This window comes from Salvia hispanica, chromosome 3, assembly GCF_023119035.1.
Source record: "Salvia hispanica cultivar TCC Black 2014 chromosome 3, UniMelb_Shisp_WGS_1.0, whole genome shotgun sequence".
Lineage (NCBI taxonomy): Eukaryota > Viridiplantae > Streptophyta > Magnoliopsida > Lamiales > Lamiaceae > Salvia > Salvia hispanica.
The window spans coordinates 29,770,826-29,788,084 of NC_062967.1; the positions used below are offsets into that span (position 1 = coordinate 29,770,826).

Genomic DNA, 17,259 nt, shown 5'->3' on the forward strand with positions numbered 1-17,259 from the left:
CATAAATGGGAGATGGCCTTAGTACTGGATTTATCTAGTCAAAAGGATTTTGGTTTATTTTAAAATTTGTCATTTAACTTTATTTCTGTATTTTAATATCAGATTTAATTTTATAAAATTAAGTTTAAATTTAAGATTTTTAAATATTAATAAATTATATTAAATTAAAATTTTAATTATTTTGAATACATAAATCTTAAAATTAATTATTTTTGAATTAAATTATTGTAATAATATCATATTCAAAAAGTGAAAATTGTGTAGGGACGAAATTATCCAGCCCCAAAAAAGACATTTTCAGTTGAAAAAAGTAAAAAGGATCGACTTTGAAATAAACTCTTAGTCCAGGAACTACTGTAGATATTTTTAAAGTCTAGAGACTGTTGGTGAGATAAACTCATGGTTCATGGATATTTTTTTTAGTTCACTCGAAATACTACTCCACACAAATCATTTCCCATTAATTATCACTATTTTTGTTTAGAGTGAACTACAATAATAGTCCATGGACTATGCGTTTATCTCGCCAATGAACCCTGAACTTTAAAAATATCCTCAGACAACCATGGACTAAGCGTTTATCTCGAAAATGGTCCTTTTTCACTGTTTTCGTGGCGAAAATACCATTTTGGGGGATTTTGGGAGGTTTGGGCAATCTGGTCTTTTTATATTTTAAATCGATATTATTTTTGTGATGTACTCCCTCCGTCCCAGAAGTTGGCACACTTTCCTTTTTAGTTTGTCCCACAAAAGATGTCACATTTCCCTTTTTGGAAAAAGTTCTCTCTCACATGAATATAAAAATTATATTTTCTCTCTCCATTTAACATACAAAACAAAACCTCCTAAAATCCCGTGCCATTTTCAAAGTATGCCAACTTCTCTGGGACGGAGGGAGTACTAAATATGATATTATTTCAAAATTATCATTCTTCTTTCCTTTTGTCATCCTTCACTTTGTTTCTTTATTTTAATATTAGATTTACTTTTATAAAATTAATTTTAAATTTTGAATTTTAAATATCAATAAATTTTTTTAATTATTAAAATTACTATTAAACAACAAATTAATAGTTTTAATCAATATTTGATAGTGTCTAATATTTAATCAATAAGGTACGCTGCCGCCTTAGTTTTAATCAATAATTAATAGTTTTAATCATAAATAAATCATATAACACAATTTATTATGAAATAAATATGCATCTAATGTATAGGAGAATTTGACTAAACATATTATGAATTTGACTAAAAATTTGATATAGAAGAATTTTTGTTGAAATTTTCTAGTTAATTTTGATTCTTTTCAAATTAATAAACGAAAATTATATTTCTTACATTAGATGCATATTTATTCGGAATAAATCGTGTTATATGATCTATTTATGATTAAAACTAAGGTGTCGCCGTACCTTATTGATTAAATATTAGACACTATCAAATATTGATTAAAACTATTAATCTGTTATTTAACACTAGTAATTTTAATAATTAAAAAAAAATTATTGATATTTAAGAATCGAAATTTAAAATTTAATTTTATAAAATTAAATCTAATATTGAAATAAAGAAACAAAGTGAAGGATGGCAAAATGGAAGAAGAATGATAATTTTGAAATAATATCAGATTTAGTATATAACTGAAATAATATCAGATTTAAAATGTAAAAAGACAAAATTGCCCAAACCTCCCAAAACCTCCCAAATGGGTATTTTCGTCACGAAACAGTGAAAAATGACCATTTTCGAGATAAAGACTTAGTCCAGGGTTGTTTGGGGATATTTTTAAAGTCCATGGTTCACTGGCGAGATAAACGCATAGTCCAGGGGCTATTTTTGTAGTTCACTCTTTTGTTTAATATGTCCGAAATCTTTGTTGCATTTACTATTTTTGATAATAAATCTTATGTTTCATTAACTCATTTTCATCCACGTTTTATTATAAAGCTAAAATGTATATAAAAATCATGTTCTACTAACTTTTTCAATCATTTTTTTATTACATTTCTTGAAACTCGAACCGGTCAACTTGTACCAAATATTGGCATACGGGAGGAGTTAAAATTAAATGAAAATCACCATATCATTAACTTTTGTGTTTCCTCGTAACTACTCCGTATCATTTTTTTTCCATTTTCATTTGTCTATAAAAATTAATCTTGATTTTCTTATACTGCAAAATTGCTCTTAATACATTACCTCTCATTCTCTGGACTCTTCAATAGTACTTCCTCCGTTTCACGATAGTTTGGCCCATCACATCCAACCCTGCCTTCATGCAAGATGATGTTGGCAATATTTTTCTCATTTAAAGGCTTTAGTTTATTATTTATGAATCATCTACTATACAATTTCATTTAACTTTTCTCTTAGAGCATCCACAATGGGTGCACGATTTCACGTCCTATCGCCCGAGATCAGGATCGGGCATCATCGGGCACCCATTGCAAGAGTCGGGCGCGCCCGACGAAGACCGACCAATCTCTCGCCCGATCCATCCGGCGTGAGATCAGGCACCCATTACAGCGTCACGCCCGATGACGCGGACGCCCGATCGACGCGTTTTTCCTTTTTTTCCAATCTATAAATATACCTTAATTTCACTCATTTTTCACAAAACTCTCACACATCTCTCAAATCTCTCTCCATCGCAATATCTCTCTTTCACTCACTTTTCCAAAATGTTTCTCGGGGAAGAAATGGTTCGGGCTATGGAATGCGCAATGTTTGCTTTCGGGAACCAGATTCTCGCAGGTATTCGTGCAATACAAGAGCAAAAGCAAGCCGAACAGCAGGCCAAAGAGCAGGTCCCGAGGCCCATCCGCCCATGGACATCCGTCCGTCGAGAGCATGGCCTAGCTCATCAACGTCTGTTTGAGGACTACTTCACCGATGAGCCCCGGTGGGGACCGACGTTTTTTGCCGACGGTTTAGGATGCGACGAGAACTATTTCTCCAGATTGTTCACGCGATGGAGGCACGCGACGTGTACTTCCAGCAGCGGGAAGATGCGACCACAGAAAGGGTCTATCCCCGCTGATGACGTGCACGGTTGCGCTTCGTCAGTTGGCATACGGCACTATGACGGACATGTTCGACGAGTATCTTCACGTCGGGGATACAACTGGCCGAGAGTGTCTGGTAAAATTTTGTGAGGGCGTTATTGACGCCTTCGGCGCCACATATTTGCGCAAGCCAAATGCCCAAGATTGCCAAAACCTGATATGGATGCACGATACAGTGCACGGCTTTCCTGGAATGTTAGGGAGTATTGATTGTATGCACTGAGAGTGGAAGAATTGTCCTGCAGCGTGGAGAGGCCAATTCACCAGTGGGTATAAGGGTACCCACCCGACGATGATCCTTGAAGCCATCGTTGACCACAATATTTGGATTTGGCATGCTCACTTTGGCGTGGCGGGGTCAAACAACGACGTCCATGTGCTAAACTCGCCGAGTCTCTTCACCAAGTAATGCAATGGCAGCGGTCCGGTTATCAAGTTCACTGCCAACGGACGGCAGCATCATATGGGGTACTACTTAGCCGACGGCATTTACCCGGGATGGCCAATTTTCTTAAAGACGATCTCGATCTCCTGCCTAACGGATTCCAGGGAAGAGTTTTTTGCATCGCGCCAAGTGTTGGGGTTTGGTGCCCTTGCACAACGGAAGACATGCATAAACAAATAAATCAGATCTACAAATCTATTTGACCGATTATGGGATTAATTATCTACTTGCATACAAGAATGCACATAAATCATGCTTAAGGAATTAAAACCCTAATTCATGATATTCTACGGTTTAGGATTACCGATCTGATTCTCCAAAGAATCGTGATTGCTTGCGCCTTCTCCACGTGATGATATTCGTACTCAACCATGAACCTTCTAATCTGTATCCCGAACTCAGAATCTGCCCTTTGGGTGGGCAAAGCTTGTCAGAATCGAAAAAGGCTTGATTAGAAAGAAGACAAAACTTCAGCACAGAACTGAGAAAAGCGTTCACTCTAGAGAGGGGAGAACGAAATTTATGTGTTAAATCACATTAAATCTCCTTTCTAATCTCCTTTTATATTGAGTTATGATGGGTCAAATTAGGGATCCATGGAGGTTGGACTTTAGCCAAATCTGTTGGACTTTTACTAATAAAATTGAGCCCCAATTTAATACAAGTCCAACATAATATTATTATCAGCCACAACAGTAAAACAATATTGACTGCCCGTCCAATCCCAAAATTACGAGTAATCTGGGCTTTACCTCTTTAATTTACTATTTCTCGTGTTTAAGATATAAATACTCATTAATTAATTTAAGTCTACTATTTGACTTTAATTAATTAAAATCTTTTTCCACGAGTTGTCTAGTTCAAAATCTTTATTTATTATTCTGGAATAAATTCTAACCGGCCGGGTTTCTGAATAATAAAACCTTTTTCGAACACTCTTGAGGATATTATCAAACTGGACTCACCCAGCACACGATTCATTGCAATAACAATACTAGCACCTCTAGACATTGATCACCACTACCCAAGATATCAGGATTCTTGGATTGCGAAACCATATGATAAATCAAAGTAGTGCATAATCAATATCGTATGCTCAATGTTATATCAACAATGATTAAGAAATAACAATCACCGACACCCGTCTTTCAGTAAATAGCAAGAAAGATTTATCTCAACTGTTAGATCCTTCAGTGATATACCACACCAGTGTCGTTTATTTCTTAATGTGAGGAAACATGCAGACTAACACTGCAACCTTTCACGATAGGTAGCCAAAGTCTATCTAAGTTGTGAAATTCTATTTCTTTTCTACAAAGAACCGACTACGTTGCCTTCTGTGAACGTCGTTCACGACCAGTCTACTATGCAGAAGAATCAGACTTATTTGCTTCTTATACATTTAAATGTTTGAGAAACATCTTATAAATGTACAAGCAAACAACAATGCGATAAAATTACTTCTTCTCGCCTTGGGTTAAAAGTGGATTGTAGAATATATTGAATACAAGCAATTCTATCCGTGCAACATGCTCGAAATATGCTTTTCAGTATACCACTCCTAACACCAAGAAGCTGCACGGAAGGACGTGGAGCGAGGATTCAGTGTGCTTCAAGCGCGTTGGGGAATAGTGAAAGGCTCGGCTCGTTCCTGGTATATGCATCATATCGTCAATGTCATGTACGCGTGCATCATCTTGCACAACATGATTATTCACGATGAAGGTCGTGCAACTAGCGATTGGTCCGACGATAAAGCCACTTCGAGCGCAAGTCATGCAACCCCGCCGGTCGTTCAAGGTTTACCCTATGGAGTCAACGAGAGATTACAAGCTCAAAAGAGCATGCGCAATCAACAAGCTCATCTTCAACTCATGAACGACATGATTGAAGAAGTCTGGACACGTAATGGTCGTTGAAATTGTACCTCTTTCGTAATTTTTTTTATAAAAAAAATAAGTAATGTATGTTTTTTGTTAGTTCTTTACTTTGGAGTCTAATTTTGCTATTTATAATTGATAAACATAAAAATATAAAAATAAAATTGAAATGAGAAATGGATAATAGATATGTTATCCACTAGGGCTCCATTATTGTAGAAAGATAGAATATGCTGACCTGACAACCATTATGGCTTTCACTAGGGTACTCACTGTGGATGGATGTGGATGCTCTTAGTTACGCATTAAAACTCCTATTTATTATTGTGATTTGCCAATATTGAATAATATTAATAGGAGTGGGAAAAAAAATTGAAATAGAAACCCCAAACGCTGAGCTGTGATTTGCGGGTTTGGCCCTGAGACTGAGAGCCGAGGAGGAGAGAACCGGCAGTTGCAGACTTCTGAATGCATGGCTCGGGAAGGAGAGAGAAAGAGGAAAGCAGGTATAGAACTCGACTTCGATAAGCTACTTCCTAGAGACGATGAGCCTCCTCCGGAGTTGCTGATTCAGGAGAAGTCGATGCCGCTGGCGGAGGCGGAACCGAGGTCCGACAATTATATCAGGAATCTCCCCGATAAAGAGCTCAAAGAGAGGATTACGAGGAACACGAATTTCGCAAACGCAAATGCGACTATATTGTCCGACGGCGGCGCCAAATTGAGAGCTATCGTTAATAGGATGGAAGCGGAATTGGCGCGCAGAAGTCTTGACAAGGTTGGATTTTTATCTTCGTCATTGTTTGTCATAACTCAAACTATTGGTTATGAGTTGAGTTTGGTCATACCACATTATTGGACTGTTCTCGACTAGGAATTGCCAGGAAGAAAATCTCTATTTGCCCATATTTCATCAAAATGTACTAGTAACATTATGCTGTGGCATTCTGTTCAAGTGATTTCTTCATGATGAATTATTGGGCAAATCATATCCAATGCTTTACATCTGAATCTCCTAAACTGCTGCAAAAATCTGGTTTCTTGACGTTAAAATGTCTTGCATTACAATGGGATTGATCATGTATTTGTGGTGATATTTCTTTTCAGGATAACCTCAAATGCAACAAGTCGATAACATTAGTTGATGAGTCTACTTGTAATGGTGAGGTTGCATCACTCTGTACAAAGTAGATGTTTTTGTACCTGTTGGTTTTGTTTTCCCTCTTCTATTTCCTTCCTGTTGATCTTGTTCAGTGTTTGTATTTTCACCTGTGTGTAACTCTCAGTTAAACACATGGTGATTAAAGCCTATTGTGTTTTGTAGGTGCCATGGATGACTTATCTCATACACGAGCTCCACCATCTGAACCTGCTTCAGAATTTAGTAAGCATTTCTGCAGCAAGTTAGACAATGAAGTATGCATTTTATAAGCTATTTACTTGCTTTTCCTGTTTACTCAATGAGATAACGTGGTGTCAGATCCCCTTCAATTTTTCCTTTTCCTTCTCAACCAGAATGCAAACAGGAGTTTCAGAGCCGAATTATCTACTTTGAATCAATCTGATCAGAAAAATATCCAAGAGCACAAGCCATTTTTAGCTCAGATAACACAGAAGAAAGGTTTATCATCAAGACAAACACCTTTTAAAACTGCAAATTTTCTTTCAGCAAATATTGGTAACCAGCAGCAAACCAATGGTGAGAAACGAGGAAGCCATGCTTCTAATTCTTCATCTCATCCGTCTAACAAAGATGTTTCTTGTCGTTCAGCAAGAAAGTAAGTAAAGCTGTGCTAAATTTTTGGCAGAACAATTCAGATTATGATTAATCTTTTCAGTCATGCTAACTGCAACTACTGCATATATCTTTGAAGGTCATTTAAACCTGTAACCTCTTGTTCTATTGTGTTGAAATGCTTGTTCTATTGTATTGGAAATGCTTGTTTATCTCTGCCATCCCCCCTCTACAGCTACTCATCATAATGCATCAGCATTTTTGTGAGTGTGCCTTTCCAGTTGTAACTGATGATCTGACCCATATTTGTTACTCCCGCCCTCCGCGAAATGTTGTCTACATTTAACTCGGCACTAGTTTTAAGAAATGTGATGAAAAGTGATAGGAAAAAGTTAGTTGAATGTGGGTTCCACATTTATATATTAGTTTTATAATAGAATGTGAGTGTAATGTGTTAGTGGAAAGTGGGCTTCATTTACCAAAAATGGAAAAAAAGCAAAATGGACAACATTTTGCGGACGGACCAAAATGGTAAAAGTGGACAACATTTCATGGGAGTAATAAATAGATATGGTACTAGCCACCTACTGGTCGTCCCCTCATCCCATTCTATTGCTAGTTTTCTGTTTACTCGACTGCATCGCTCCTGCACTTTTCTTTATTTGTTCTTAAGGGGATTCATCAGTGTTACTTGTGCTGTGGAAATTCCTACCTCTAATGGCTGATCCCTCTACTGTGTCTCTGAGTCCAAAGTCTGATATTTGATTTACTTGTCTCTCCCTCAGACTCTTTAGAATCTATATAAAAATATACTTATTTAACAGAAAAAGCAACACATTTTACATGATGATTACATATTCTTGACATTTTTTTTTTCTGTTTTTAGGAAAAGTAGTATTCCTAGTCCGCGTCTACATAACACCAGAAGGAGCATGGTAAGTTCACTTAGTTTTGAGTTGAATTTTCATGTACCCCTTTGTCCAACTTTTCTATCTCTCTTCTCTCTCTCTCAGTGTCTGCTAACAGTAAACTTATATCTGCAATCTTTCTTGGGTGGTGCACTAAACCTTTGAGATGATAAATTCTAAGGCAGCCTGCAGCTATGGAGATCTGTTAATAGAACTAAATAATTATTTAAAAGGGGACTATAGCATTCACATCTTGGGATGTCTGGAGTTGAGCCATTAGTCAAGTTATCCATGATAAAGAGATTGTTATGGAACAACATTGCTGGAAAATATGTTTAGAAATTGATGAGTATGTCCAAACTCCTATCTATCTAAAATTGTAGCGCCAATATAGTTAGTGCTTTTCTCCTGTATCTGTTCTGTTATTTGTAATTGTGCACTTCTCTGTGTTGCCTTTCTAGTTTTTATATGCCTTTTTCTTGTTCAAGTATATTCTGTGCCCATAGTTTTGTTTATAGTGGTGCAGTGTTGTATATTATGTTTTTCAGCTGTTACTGTTAATCAACTCATGAAGGTGACAACTAACAACCCAACATAAAATTTTCAGCGGAGAGCTTTTGTTCTAGTAGATGAGGAGGATGAACTTGAGGTCGATGTAGTAGATGAAACAGACCAAGTGGGTCAAAGGTATAGTATAGATCCTTGAACAATCTAGAGCAAGACTGTAACCGTGGTGTCTGCTTTCAGGGATAAAGTTGTGAGATGCTTTGTGTAGTTGGGATCAGAACTTACTTATTCCTTCCTCTTAATTTGTTTCAGCAGCAAAGATGCCTGTATATACTACCCATCAAGGTACCATCATACTGCAATATGTATCACGGAATACTGGATTTTTCTTTGATAAAGTTCCTTCTTATGCATCCTACATTACTGTTTATTAAAATAGGGATGATCCTGAAGCCATCGAAATTTGTTACTTGGACATGGAATGTCTGACTCCGGAGTCTTATTTGTCATCACCAATCATGAACTTTTACATTCGGTAAGCTCAATAAAGGTTGTTAGTTATTCTACTTCTTTATCGTCAATATGTATGTGAGTCATGTGACCATCACTTTTATTACTGATAGTAATCCACTTTATGGATTGCTAGCAACTTTGTAATTTACATTTCATTTCCTAATATAGTGAAGAAACATGAGCTTGTAGTTTTAGTTTCGTTTGTTCTAACACTGCATTCTTTGAGTTGTATACAAGCTTGGTTCACACTAAGTCCTCCAGCAATATGAATATAATCTGGATACTGACCTGCCATCCTAAGCTAAGACTATTAATTATCAATGCTATGATTATCTTGGACCATTTTGGAAAAAAGAAGAGAAAAAAAAAGTGGTGGTTCGGTTTGGTTGTTATTTTGTTGCTAAAGTGCTAGTTCGTTCACGTAACTTATGCCATAATTTAAGTTATCTTTATGGCTTTCACCCTTAATCAGTTGTCCGTGTTTGTCTTCATGGTCTTACTTATTCATAAGATAATGATTTAATCCTATTTCAACCAAAGTGAAAAGCACTAATTAGTGCTCATCTTGTGGGAGACTCACTTATGAAGAATTTCTCTGCAAAAATGAAGAAAATATTTGTAGTTGTCCTATCATTCTCTAAACTCTTTCCTTAGGACACTTCAATTGCATGCTAGCTTTTTATCACTAGAAACTGCAGGTTTGTTGCTAAAAATTTATAATGAGATAGTTACTAACTGATATACTTTGTTTAGATATTTGCAGAAACCAACACCCCCAAGTGCTAGAAGAAAAGACAATTATCATATGTTTAACACTTACTTCTACGAGAAGTTGAAACAGGATGTTCTGTCGAAGGTAGCTTCTGACACTCTTGGAGCACTCCTCTCTTTGGAGCCGGACAACCAATTTTATCCTAGTTATGTAAATAGAATCTTCTGATATTCAAGAAACAAGAAATGCGCCAATGTCATATTGTCATTTACAATGGATTGCTTGTCTAGTGTCTCTCTGAGAGTTTGAAAGAGTTTTACTATGAGAGGCATGGACACATTCCTTTTTTAGAATTTGATGTTCTTGTCAACCTCAAAATCATGCTGATCTTTATGACTGCTGTAGAATATTTCATATGTACTATAAGTCAAATCCCTTCAAATGAAAAGCAGAAACTGGTCCTTTTGTATATCCTATTTGCAATATACAGTAACTTATATTGTTTGTTTTTAGTTAATTAGTGTATTTATAAGTTTTTGGCCTACTTAGTATTTTTTTCCCCGATGCAGGCTGATAGAGAAGATCTATTTTTGAAGTTCAGAAGGTGGTGGAAAGGTGTGAATATATTCGAGAAAGCATACATTTTCCTCCCAATTCATGAAAAGTAAGCAGTAAGATCAATTGTTATGATGTCAAGCTACCCTTGGAAGTAGTTTTTTTTTCTCTTTTATATCAGTTGGATGAACTATGACCTCTGCTTTTGTGCATAACATACTACCATGGCAGTGATTCCCTGATATACACATGTAGGTTGGTCTCATTGATATTTCCTTACATGATGTGTTAGGTCGCCGACCCCTTTTGGAGAGAGAATTAATCTTTAACCAGGAGCAAGACAATAACGCAACAAAAATATCAATGCCTAAAGTTAAACTAATATATAGGAAAAAATGTTAATTTTTTATTAAATAATTGAATCAGCTTTCTGTGTTTCTTTATTTAGAAATTGGGGTAATTGGGGTGATAATTACATGAGTACTATACCAAGTTTAGTAAGCTGTAATATGAGGCCTTTTGTTTCAAGCTTTAAGACAGGTCAATTTATACTGATAAGAAGTAGATGCTACCCCCAGAACTTCAGAGTCATATGAACATCTGCATTTCATCCATAATTCCATATACATCGATATATTTCCATTCTAGTCCTTTGCATTACATCCGTGAGTCGACATTCCATGTCAAGTATTTGGTGAAACTTATCAGATCTTCTTTTGTAACCTCATTTTGAATTGCCAGACTAGCTCACTGACTATATTTTGCATTATCTCATTTCCGGCAGCTGTCATTGGAGTTTGATTATTATATCCATGCCAAATAAAGAAGATGAATCAGGGCCAATTATACTACATTTGGATTCTTTAGGACTTCATTGCAGCAAGTCAATTTTCAGTAATATTAAGAGGTAAGTAAATTTTTGTTCTTGGTTATGTTGCAAGACAAACACTATTTACTGGTCACTGAAACTGCTTTTAGATAATGCTCCTCTACTACAGAGGGACAGAGGGAGTAAAAATTTGATAGTTTGCTAAAAGACTGCCAAAGTGTGTATATCGTATAGCAGATACCTTACAATGTGTTATGGGATATTAATTATTAACTCTGATATCATACTGGGAGAATACTACACGATTGTTTCACTCTAAGTTGGTGCATAGGTTTCTTTTTGTTTTTTCTTAAAGTAGAATATACAATAATATTGAACTTGTCCTTGATATTTGACGAGAAGTTGTAATGTTTGATGCGATACCAGGAACCTTGTCCCTCTTCTAAAATTTAACCACAAGACTGACAAGGAGGGAGTATATTTTTATAGTATATCATATGATTGGTCTTTGAGACTGTCTAAACATTTTAGATTCCATTGGCACTCAGAAATTTTTACTTGTACATGGTCCCTGAAGTGGTAGTATAGTTAAATTGGGTCTGTATGGAAACTATCGCTTTGTGCCTTCAATATGGGTGTACACTGACTATTCTAATAAATTACAGATGCTCAACTTGGTTTTTCTCATCTGAATTTTTTGACCTCATACGGCTCTCTTATAAATATTAGTAGTATTTACTTCCTTAGTTGTAGGAGACTAGGAGCATATTAAGTATCACCAGCTAATAAGTTGAATACTTAGCATGTGTTTTATGCATTGGCAAAAGTCTACTGCTTATGCATAGTTGTCTATTATCTGAACACTAGAGAATGAATTGTCATTGTCATTATCATAAATTGTCACTTTGATCAGGCTGTTTGGTTGGCTTGCTGTATGCCACTTGAACTGTTGCCCCAAGTCATCTAAATCAAGTTATTCAATTGATTGCTCATGCAAATTTATTTGTTTTCAAATGTGGCCATGATTTGTTATCCGACAGCTTTCTAGTAGAAGAGTGGAAGTTTCTGAAAAAAGAAGAAGTGCTGCAACTGCCCTTTGCAGAGAATATCTGGAACAGGCTCTCTCGAAGAATTGAAGACAGAGTTATTGAGGTATACTTCTTCCTTTGAAAGAAATTCTGTTTAATCATTTCCTAATGTGAAGAAAACTGTTAAGCTAAAGGTGTTGAGAAGAGAGTGAAGTGTAACTTAGTTTGGCGAATGTATGCAAATATGAATTATGAAAGCGAAGATACTGTACCACGGCCTGCTTGCGTTTATTTAACTAAGACAACTGCCTTGTGAAACAGGTGCCTCAGCAACAGAATGTATACGACTGTGGTCTTTTTGTTCTATTCTTTATAGAACGATTCATTGGTGATGCGCCTGAATGTCTGAAAAAGCGGGACTTGGATATGGTACTTGTTTCCATTTTACTAATATTTTCAGTTTTCTTTATGTTTGTGGTTATTTTTGGTTACCTCTGCGCATTCTTATCCATTATCAGTTCGGAAAGCAATGGTTCAGACCTGAGGAAGCTTCAAGTCTGAGAAGGAGAATTCGCAATTTACTGAGGGAAGAGTTCAAGAAAGCAGACGAAAAGCCGTGTACAGTAGATTGAAGGATGAAGTGAATATTGATACATTCAAGCAGACAGATTTTGAAACGACTTTTGTACAGGATTCTTACAGACATGACGAGTTAGAAGTGAACTCTGAGCTACATTTTAGAACAAATGGAGTTAGTATGGAGGATTTTTTTGGTGTATATTGATGGAAACTACTCCACAATGTAAAGATCGACAGCTATCAATCTTTAAAATGGGAAGTTGAGTTTACGTCGTGTTCTTACTAGTTACACGTATTAGACCTTACTTGTTACATGTCTTACTTTCATTTCTATGTATAATTTACATACGCGTGTTCTCAATGCTAGTAGACTAGTAGTACTATATATCTTTTTTATTAATTTTATTTTATAAAATATGAATTTCATCATACAATTATTAGTACTAGTATTTACTAGCTAGTCCTTGTTTTATCATTTAATAATATGATTTTGGTAATATTACTATTTAACTCATTTGTGCGTAAAGATGTAACCTAAATAGAAGATTGCAACTCAAACTCCCAAATAGTCTGGATTAAATACAACCTAATTTAAGAAAATACATGGAAACAATTTTAAAAATGGATTGGAGTTTGTTCACCAAAGAATTAAATATTGAAGTGGGTAGGTGGTTGGACTAATCGAGTCGGGCCTCTATAGTATTGGGCCTTAGAGACCAAGTTCAAATCACCCACTAATGTTTTTTCACTTTTTGGATAACTGTGTCGTGGCCCATAAGATAGTAAGTATTAGTAATATGGAGGAGTATTAAATTTATAAGATACTTTTGCCGGCGAACTATAATCTAATCATAATAAATCTCATTTTCTATTTTCTATTTTCTAATCTCCCAATTGCAGTATTAAGAAGACGTTTTAAGGCTTGATTAGTAGTCCATCAACTAATTATACTTATGAGAATGGATTACAAGTAAATTTAGGATTTATATATGGCATAAAGTGAATTCGTGAGAAACGAAGTGTTATGATGAGATAAGAACAAAAGAAGTTGGAATGTAGAAATAAATAGAGTGTCTGTCCGCATCAATCAGCCGTCTGGTTTAGTACTCCGTTAAAGAGAAGGGGTCAAATTAAGTAGTAAGTAGTAGTAATATAAAGAGAGATGATTTTAAAAAAAATACTGTAAAATATAATACTAGTATGTGCAGGAAATAGTGATTGTTTACTCAGCCGGCCGATGTCAATAGTCATATGCACAGCTCAAGGATCAAATTTGTAAGAGATGAGACAACCATGCATCTTTAGACAGACCAATGAGCTTCACCACTTAATTACCTTGGTCACATTTTAATTTATGATGATGTTTTCAAATTGGAATACTAATGGAGTATTCAACATAGAACTCATCTCCTAAACTAGAGACTATGTCCATTGACAGAAGGATAGGTTACCTAGCTAGATATGTGTCTTTGTGAAAATCGACATACATTTGTAATAACTAGACCAAATTTCCAACAAAAGTATAGAGATTCTGGATTAACTATTCACTTGATTATAATGAAGAAGACAAGCAAGTATATAATGACAGATATGTGGGAACAAATCCAAAAAGCTATCTCCAATTCCTCTTAATTAACTACTATCTTCTTCTTCTTCTTCTCACAATCTTTGTTTTCATGGATTTTAAGAGATGTAGTCCTCTTTTTCACATCCTTCTTCTCCCAATCTTGTTCATGAACAGCTGTGTTTCAGAAACACAGATGTACCCCTTCAGTTGTTCAGAAAAGATCCAGTCATGTAGTGCTCTTCTTTACCAGCACAATGGATATAAGGTGGATAATGTGGCCTCTTTGTACTCGGTCAATGCATCAGCAGTCAAGCCTATACCATATGCAGATAGGCAAGATTACTTGGTTTCTGTAAACTGCTCGTGCCAGAATGTTGATGGAACTCGAGGATACTTCTATGATGTAGTCTACGAGCCAAAGCACGGTGATACTTTCTACGAGGTATCAAATCAAAATTTTAGCGGCCAAGTCTGGAGTAGCGGAGTAAATACAAGTTTAAATGTTGGAAAAAATAAAACACTGCATCTTTTGTGTGGCTGTGTGGAGATTGAGTCCCAAGTTGTGGTCACCTACACAGTTCAGCCAACTGATACCCTCTCCTCTATTGCAAATCTACTTTCTGCTCAAGTTGATGGAATTCAGAAACTAAACACATATTTGAAAACCCCAGATTTCATTCAAGAAGGTTGGCTCTTATATGTGCCCATGGAAAAATATGGACTCCCTAGTTCAGAGAAAGGTGAGCATGACATTCATTTACTTTGTTAGAAATTTCATGTATGAATTCCTCATTGTTTTGGTTTCAGGGACAAAAAAGGCACACAAATGGATCCTACTCATTGGGATATTGTCAGCTGTAACCTTACTTTCAGTATGCACCTTGGCCATAATCCTAGTTGGGAGAAAAAGAAGGCAGTCAGAGAAAGAGGATCCAAAATCTTCATTCAAAAAATCCTCAAGTGCCAGAGCACATTCCTTGCAGAGACAGTACACACAGAAAGAAATAACACAAGGTCAGAGTAGTAGTATTATTTGATGGAGTATTTCACTTCTCTACATAGTACTCAGAGAGAGAAATTAAAATGATCTGCATGGATCTCTGACAGATATCACAGTTTTTGAGTCAGAGAAACCAAGTTTCTTCAGTATTGAGGAGATTGCAGAGGCCACAGGTGACTTTGATGAGACTAGAATAATTGGTCGGGGGGGATATGGAAGTGTATACCACGGTGTGATCGGAGAGAAGGTAGTAGTACTATTTAGTCCCCCAAATATTCATCAAGAATCTTGACTAGTCCCAACTATCATTGACATGAATCAGGAAGTTGCAATCAAGAAAATGAGGTCCAACAACTCCAAGGAATTCCTTGCTGAGATCAAAGTGTTGTGCAAAATACATCACAATAATGTGGTAAGAGAAATTTTCCATCACCTGAGAATTACTGTAACATTGAGAGGCCATTACAATTTATCAAGAATATAGGTGGAGCTGATGGGTTATGCCACTGGTGATGACCACCTCTACTTGGTTTATGTGTATATCCCGAATGGCTCTCTTAGTGACCATCTTCATGATCCATTGATGAAAGGTATTCAAAGAAACACTACGCTTAGTGCATATAAACTGCAAAGAAATGCTTATATCATAGGGTATGAATTAATTAGGTCATCAGCCTCTCTCGTGGAGCGCAAGAACCCAGATCGCACTTGATGCTGCAAGGGGTATAGAGTACATCCATGACCACACAAAATCTCAATATGTGCATCGTGATATAAAAACTACCAATATCCTGCTAGATGAAGGGCTTAGAGCAAAGGTATGTACCTACTTATTGATCTTCCTTCATGATCTTTGGAGCAATCATGATTCAGAATATCTGCAGGTTGCAGATTTTGGTTTAGCAAAGCTTGTTGGTAGAAGCAATGAAGATGAATTTATAGCAACCCGGCTTGTTGGGACGCCAGGATACCTTCCACCTGAGTAAGTCCAGTTGTGGTGTATCTGAATCATCATATCATCATTACATTAGCATATCAAAGTAAAATGATTATGATTTGTTGCAGGTCTGTGAAAGAGATGCAAGTGACTACTAAGACTGATGTGTTTGCATTTGGAGTAGTTCTTGCAGAGCTTATAACCGGCCAACGTGCACTCATCCGAGACAACCAAGAGCCAAATAAGATGAAGTCCTTGATCACAGTAGTAAGTGAACAAAGTTTATGATGCATATTGTTAAATAGTAGTAAAAAAAGACCAAATTTATTTATGGTCAGGTAAACAATATCTTCAATGAAGAAGATGCAGCTTCGGCGTTGCAAGTAATGGTAGATGGAAATCTGAAAGACAATTATCCTCGAGAAGACGTATACAAGGTACGTAGAGTTTATAGAAAATATACTCCATGAGTGGTGGTATAAGAAAGATTAAGAGGGTTGTGAATGGTGGGTGCAGATGGGTGAAATTGCACAATGGTGTCTAAGTGAAGAGGCAGTAGACAGGCCAGAGATGCGCGAGGTTGTCATAGCATTAGCTCGAATCAGAATGTCATCAATTGAATGGGAGGCATCACTTGGAGGGAGCAGCCAAATTTTCAGTGGAGTTTCCAGTGGCAGATGAGAACAATCTCTAGATTACATGATTTAGACAAGAAAGTAATTAGCCTATGTAAGAAGATACTGCAGCAGTCTTTCCTTTTTTCTATCCAGGTGTTGAATCTAGAGATCCACTGCCAATTCCAAATGTACAAACATGTAAGATAGTTGAAAGTTTTAGCTATTTTTCACAAGCAAGCATGTAAGAGTGCATTATGTCAGTTTTAGTTAATGCACACTTGCATGCTTGCACAACGTAGTGTGTCAGCGTAAATTGTTTAAAGATAAATAGAAACTGAAATGCATATTTCGAAAGTAGATTACAAACTAATTATCTCCTAGT

At 36.2% G+C, this 17,259-nt stretch overlaps 3 protein-coding genes across 3 annotated transcripts; all 3 read left to right on the plus strand.

Annotated features, from left to right (window-relative positions):
- The first annotated feature begins 2,723 nt into the window (after positions 1-2,723).
- On the plus strand, positions 2,724-5,429 carry LOC125209814. The gene is made up of 2 exons (XM_048109395.1): positions 2,724-3,141; positions 5,083-5,429. The coding sequence occupies exons 1-2, from the start codon at positions 2,724-2,726 to the stop codon at positions 5,427-5,429; spliced, it is 765 nt and encodes a 254-aa protein (XP_047965352.1).
- Positions 5,430-5,788: 359 nt separating this feature from the next.
- LOC125211909 (ubiquitin-like-specific protease 1D) lies at positions 5,789-13,032 on the plus strand. Its single transcript, XM_048111870.1, has 14 exons — positions 5,789-6,168; positions 6,498-6,552; positions 6,715-6,806; positions 6,906-7,168; positions 8,012-8,060; positions 8,641-8,720; positions 8,853-8,885; positions 8,980-9,075; positions 9,807-9,909; positions 10,335-10,429; positions 11,105-11,227; positions 12,190-12,301; positions 12,499-12,606; positions 12,696-13,032. The coding sequence occupies exons 1-14, from the start codon at positions 5,863-5,865 to the stop codon at positions 12,807-12,809; spliced, it is 1,629 nt and encodes a 542-aa protein (XP_047967827.1). The 5' UTR covers positions 5,789-5,862; the 3' UTR covers positions 12,810-13,032.
- Positions 13,033-14,432: 1,400 nt separating this feature from the next.
- On the plus strand, positions 14,433-16,941 carry LOC125210346 (lysM domain receptor-like kinase 3). Its single transcript, XM_048109908.1, has 10 exons — positions 14,433-15,063; positions 15,131-15,337; positions 15,431-15,570; positions 15,646-15,735; positions 15,808-15,913; positions 15,990-16,141; positions 16,208-16,305; positions 16,389-16,527; positions 16,599-16,697; positions 16,777-16,941. Exons 1-10 carry the CDS (start codon positions 14,433-14,435, stop codon positions 16,939-16,941), a joined length of 1,827 nt encoding a protein of 608 aa, XP_047965865.1.
- Positions 16,942-17,259: the final 318 nt, after the last annotated feature.

Bases quoted from the DNA above. Each gene is read 5' to 3' on its own strand.
- LOC125209814 (XM_048109395.1), top strand. From the start codon at position 2,724: ATGTTTGCTTTCGGGAACCAGATTCTCGCAGGTATTCGTGCAATACAA. The intron at 3,142-5,082 runs GTAAAATTTTGT...CCTAACACCAAG, and splicing joins CAACTGGCCGAGAGTGTCTG to AAGCTGCACGGAAGGACGTG.
- LOC125211909 (XM_048111870.1), top strand. From the start codon at position 5,863: ATGGCTCGGGAAGGAGAGAGAAAGAGGAAAGCAGGTATAGAACTCGAC. The intron at 6,807-6,905 runs GTATGCATTTTA...CTTCTCAACCAG, and splicing joins GCAGCAAGTTAGACAATGAA to AATGCAAACAGGAGTTTCAG. The intron at 8,721-8,852 runs GTATAGTATAGA...AATTTGTTTCAG, and splicing joins ACAGACCAAGTGGGTCAAAG to CAGCAAAGATGCCTGTATAT.
- LOC125210346 (XM_048109908.1), top strand. From the start codon at position 14,433: ATGGATTTTAAGAGATGTAGTCCTCTTTTTCACATCCTTCTTCTCCCA. The intron at 15,064-15,130 runs GTGAGCATGACA...TTTTGGTTTCAG, and splicing joins ACTCCCTAGTTCAGAGAAAG to GGACAAAAAAGGCACACAAA. The intron at 16,698-16,776 runs GTACGTAGAGTT...TGGTGGGTGCAG, and splicing joins CTCGAGAAGACGTATACAAG to ATGGGTGAAATTGCACAATG.